Genomic DNA, 5,822 nt, shown 5'->3' with positions numbered 1-5,822 from the left:
CCACCACTCTCTGGGTGAGGCCCTCCAGCCAGTTGGCAACCCAATTGACTGTGTGGGTGGATGATGATGGTGGATCACTCAAGATATGTCCCATTCATATCCGCTTCCTCTAAAACATCTATTCCTGCCACTGTTAGAGACAGGATGATGGACTAAAAGGACCATTAGACTGATCCACTATGGCACTTCTTATGTTCTTACAGCACTGGACTGGGCGTCAGGAGACCTGGTTTCTATTCCTGGCTCTGCCACTGGCTTGGTTGGGTGACCTTTGGCAAGTCCCTTCACCTCCATCTGTAAAAGGAGTTAATAATAATAATAACTTCCACTGTACAGCTCTTTAAGATCCATTGATGGAAAAAGCAAGAGAATCATCACAGTGGAGCTAGAGATTAGGACTGAGGTGCATCCAGATGATGTCTCGTTGGCCATTGCTTTCAGCCCCTCCCTTTCAGATGCACGTTCTGAACCTAGATAGCAAAGAGCTTTTGGCTATGCTCCCCCTTTGAAGATGGGTAGAAATGTTTGTTCCACTGAAGTGAACGAAAGCTTTGTCATTACCTTCAATATGCAGCTGGATTCTACCAAGTGGATGTTTCAGGGTGGGGAGGGTTGGCACAGTTATAATATTTACAGGGAAAATAATCCAGTCCTAGAGGGCCAGGGACACAGTGCTGTGGGGAAATGGGGGAAAGCATCATTACTCAGGGAAAATAAAGGACACTGGAAAGCAGCCACTAGTAACCTGTCCAAACCCAGCTCCCCCTCCTAGACAGGTGCAGGCACCACATTTCCTACAGATACTTTCATCTTCCCTGTGTTCGGAAAGTCTTTGAGTTTCTGGAAACAGGGTGACCCATGGAGAAAGAAAATGAATGAGCCTTGGCAGGACCACAGTCAATTAAAATAACCTCAGGAGCAGCTGCTTTGCTGTTATTGCAAATGCCTGACTTCCCTCACAGTTACCTGGGTTGACCTGAGCTTTTGCAGCACTTGGGATATGGATCAGCAGGAGAAGCAGCAGCAGGGGTGGTCTGGGGAGAGCGATCATCTCTGCAGGTTATTCTGGCACCAAAAAAGTCTACAGCAGCTAAACGGGGAGATAACAAAGAGAGAGACAATAAATGAATGGGGCAGCAGCAGTGTGCTCGCATCATTGCTGACCTATGTGGCCACAGATCAAAGTCCTCCCCATCAGCAGGTATAAATGCAAGAGGCAAAGCTCAGACAGTCCAGATTTCCCCCACAGCTCAGTGATGTTCTGACCCAAAGCACAGATCATACCTGGAAGCTCTGAGCCTAAGGGCCTGCCCTTTCCACTGCCCTGTCTGATGAGAGAACATGCTAAGAGAGTCTAGCTAGAGACTACTGATGAGAGACCCCAGCCAAGCCAGCTGCCAGCCTGGCTTCTTGCTCATATACCCTGCACCGGGGCTGTTCTCCACTCTTTCTTCAGTCTTCCATGGAGCCCTGGCTATGATTACTCATAAACAGCAGAAGGAAGAGGAACTTGCTGCAAGGACATGGATATTTTCCTATCCATCTACTGACTTTCCAGGACCTGCTCCCAGCTTTGCTGCCAGTCTGGCTCCATGGGCATCCATCATTCATCTGATCAGTCTCTCTTCCTCTGTAAGTCACAAACCACCTTCCTATCTGGCAGAATAGCCCTTTGCAGCAGACAATGAATCCTGCCATGGATATATTTATTCCTAGAACAGTGGAGGCCAACCTTTTTGGCAACCTCCCAACATCCTCCCCCAATGTCAGTGATCCTCTTTCCCGGCATGATCTGTAGCTCTGCTTTTTGTTTTCTGCACTGTGTTTGCTCCCTGATCTGTTGTTCTGCTTTCTGTTTCCTGCTCCCTCCTTGATCTGCCACGTACCTCCCACGAAGGCTGCTTGTGCCACTTGTAGCACCCAGGCCTCAAGTTGGCCACCCCTGCTTTAGGAAACCTGGATTCATTTTATGAGACATTTAGTCCCTGAAAAAAATCCCAGCCAAGATTAATAATGAAATAAGAAATTACAAATGGATCCAAGAATGGTGACCTCCAGAGCAGGCTGAGACCCAGACCTGGAAGACATCCACGGTGCTGTACTGAGACTACCAGTAATTTGTATTTACAGCTAGGAGGGTATCTGCTCCACCTAGTCCTTCTCCCAGCACCAAGAGCTGAAGAAATCAGCTCTTGATTGCAGCAGCCATGTCCAGCAGCAGCAAGGGAAGAGGACCCTTGTGAGGGCAGCTATGTGATGCATACGTTCCTTCTTGAGGCCACGTCCAAGGAGGAAGAGAAGCCCAACCTGCCATGCTCAATAAGGAAGTGTAAAACTTTCATCATTTCTCAGGGATTCTCCTCTCCAACGGCTGGCTTCTACTTTGTTCTACTTTGGCCTCTGCTGGATTTCATTAGCATCCAGCAAGCTTCTAGAACCAGAAATGATTCATGGGAGACCAGAAGGATCTCCATACAAAAGGAGATGTATGTCAGGAGAGCAGAGTAGAAGATATGCTTAAGAAAGTCATATTTCCCAGGTATGAATGGAAATAATTATTAGACCTAAAGACGCAGGGCCCACCCCATGGACTGACAACCTACCAGTCAGTCTGTAGGTTAAACAGCTATATCACCTAACCCCAGGAGGGCAGCACCCACAAACAGTGTCAAGACTGTATTACATAAACATTGTATTATGCCAGAGGTATGGATTTCTTAGGGTGATCTCTTTTATTGGACCTATTATGTAGTTGTGATAAAGTTAAGCAAGATTGCAAATGCTTTTCTTCATTGCCCCTTGTATAACTTCTGGACCGTCATGGCTACAACGTCATTTTTATACTACCAAAACATTTTATTATAAATTATCCAGATATGCAATTCAGCCATCAATAGATCAACCAGTCTGTCTTCAGCTTATATTTTAGCTTTAGAACTAAAGCTCACTCATAACCGTGGTATGTTTAAGATCCTACCCTGTCAAAATGAAAGTTCTGCAAGTAAACTTAATGATCAGATGCCCAACAGAACATCATATGCAACAAACTAAACCAGCAAGGCTCTCCAGAACAAATGCTAACCACAGTGACACTGGCCATACCCAGGTATGAGAGCTTTAGCAGCCCCTGCCAGGTTTAACAACTATACAAACCACACAAAGGGAAAAAAGACACCATTTTCATTGAGGTGTGGAACTACTTCCATCTACACCAGGGCATAACAGCTATGCCATCCACACTGAGATGTGGTACTAAGGCCACCCGAACCAATATGTAATATAGCTACACCATCTGCATTGAGGGGTAGTACTACACCACCTGTATCAATATGTGAGAGCTACACCATTGCCATCAGGTGTAGCACTAACATGATTGGTGCCAAGGTGTAAGCACCTGGTCATGCTACAAGCTCTGTTTGAAATCATCCACAGAGGAGGAGCAGCAGAACCTAAGCGCAGGCCAGCAGGACACCGCTGGTCCAGAGCAAAGCCCCCCCTATCACTATCCTCTCTCACCTGCTCTGTTTCTTTGAGGACGCTCCCAGCATTGGAGTTAGTGCCTGTAAAGTGAGAGAAGCCTGAGGCCAAGCCACTCACTGTCAGCCATAACAATGGCAGAAAGGGCTCCAGGGCCCACTCCATGGAAGCATCTGAATAAGCTACCAGGGATCTGGCGTTACTAGTGTCAGCTGCAAGATCTGAACACCAGTATGGTCAGGAGACAACAGTTATTATTCCATCCTTCATCCCTTTCTGGAACTAAGCCTTGATTGCATTGGATTTACATAACAGGAGCTGGCCAAGAGCTTAATGCTGACCTTCATGGCTCAACCCAGGGCACATGTGTGAGGAGCACAAGCGTAGGTTGGCACCAGGGGGCCTGACCATTCTGGCAGGAAACATCACCCCCATTCCTGAGCAGGAACCTCCCCAGTACACTGGCAGCCAAGGTCCAAGAGCAGAGAGTGAATTGAGGTTCTCACTCAGCCTTCTGTCCAAGTCCAGCAGGAACTTAACCCAGGTGCTAGAGGTGTGGGGCTTTTTTGATGAATGAGCTATCTAAGGATTTATCTACCTCATCCCTAAGCTCCCACAATCATGACTGGATGTTAGACCCACAGTTCCCCTTTGAGACAGGGGAGTGTTTGCAGAGAGGCCAGTCAGTCCAGTGTCCTAGGGCTGAGCAAGGGGTTGGACAGATGCTCACAGAGCTAAGCTTATAATAAGAAGCTGATGTACACAGCCCCCAGGACTGATGGGATTAGGAGCAGGCTGGCCTTGGTGCTAGGTGCACCCAGTCTCTCATCATACCCAAGAACTGGCTTCTTCCATGCCCTCACATTATGGTGCACAGCCTTGCAGTCACAAATGGCCTGGCAAAGGCATAAGGTTCTCACAATAAATCAAGGCATGAGCCCTCAGTACCAGGGAATGACCAGACAATACCAGAGCACAGTGTCCAGCCAGGTCTAGGTTCAATCTCTACAGCAGTGCTGACCAAACCTTCTAACTCAGCACTTTATGAAAAGGAAATGATGACGTGGTTTTGCCTTCTGTTGCTTTGCCAGGTGGAAGAGACCCCATTCTACATAGCTGGCAAAAGAGAAAACACAGGCAGAGAGCCTTATAGGCATGTGAATACCAAACTTCTGAGCTTCACAGTTTTAGATGATTCCTTAGTTCAGGGCTTGGCAGTCTCTATGGTCTGTGAGACAGATCGGACCCAGCCCACAGACACAGAGCTTTGGTGGCAGGGGCTTCTCCTGTGTTGTGGTGGGGAAAAAGTGGCAGTGGAGGTGGCAGTGTCCTGTTCTTGTCACCCTCCTACCTCTGATCTCAGCTGGGTTAATTCAGCCTGCAGCCCGAAAAAGTTGCTAACTGCTGCTTTTGTTAATTTACAGAAACCAATCTCTTGCCATCACCCTGAATATTTTGCAAGGAAGGAATTCCCCTACCCCCAGAGCTGCTTTTTAGAAGGAGTTTGGTTCCAGACCAGGATTTTCCTAAAAACTCTACTATTTCAATATTCAGCATTTTGTAAAATAGGGGATTATAAAGGAAATGTAACCCTGACTCCGAATATAGTGCTGTGAATTAGTAACCTTGCAGTGCTGGACAGGTTTATTTATTTGATTTATATGCTACCATTCCCAACAGAGGCTCAGGAAAGCTTACAACAGGAGAACAGAATAACTTATAAAATGGGTCTAAACAATACCGTAGCCTAGCTTTGCTTGCTGAACACCTGCCCAAATAGGAAGGTCACTTCCAAAAGATGTCCAGGCTTGGGCTGTGGTTGGTCTCAGGAGAGAGGGAATTCCAGGCTCGAGGGGTGACTGCTGGGAACAACTTCCCACAAGTTTTATACCAAGCAGAGTTGGCACATTTATAGCCAGTCTTGGCCATTTTCAAGGGGCCTAGGCCAAGCAGCAGAAGTGTGGTGAAGCAGAAGGTACCCAAGCTGTGTCTGAGTGACTGTAAACTAAACCTTTGCAGATGTGACAGCTAGCTTAGTCAACCATGTAAGGGAAGCCATCAACATACCTAACTAAACCAGTAATGAGATACAATCCTTCAACTGCAGGGTGGAGGGCAAGAGAAGAAGGCTGTCCCTTAAGTATGTTATTGATGGAAGACTGGGTATAGTGGGGAGACTGCAGGGGGGTGGTCAGGAAGGCCAAGGCGGAGATGGGACTGGGACTAGCTTCCCAAATTAAGGACAACAAGAAGTCCTTTTTTAAATACATAGGGGGCAAAAAGAAGGTACCAGGAAACATGGGGCCCCTGCAAGACACGCTGGGAAATTTGGTCGTCACACCAGA

The 5,822-nt window shown here is 47.3% G+C and overlaps 1 protein-coding gene across 1 annotated transcript in view; it reads right to left on the bottom strand.

Annotated features, from left to right (window-relative positions):
- The window catches only part of DDR2 (discoidin domain receptor tyrosine kinase 2), a 247,325-nt gene that overhangs the window by 167,617 nt on the left and 73,886 nt on the right, over window positions 1-5,822 (bottom strand). The window contains exon 2 of the mRNA XM_019502008.1: window positions 967-1,090. Coding sequence (XP_019357553.1) covers window positions 967-1,051 — 85 coding nt within the window. The 5' untranslated portion in view covers window positions 1,052-1,090. The remainder of the gene's footprint in view (window positions 1-966; window positions 1,091-5,822) is intronic.

Source organism: Gavialis gangeticus, unplaced genomic scaffold (assembly GCF_001723915.1).
Source record: "Gavialis gangeticus isolate Ggan-Ray unplaced genomic scaffold, GavGan_comp1, whole genome shotgun sequence".
In the NCBI taxonomy this organism is placed as follows: Eukaryota; Metazoa; Chordata; order Crocodylia; family Gavialidae; genus Gavialis; species Gavialis gangeticus.
The sequence above is the reverse complement of the archived record's forward strand: the minus strand, read 5'-3'. Positions and strand labels throughout refer to the sequence as shown.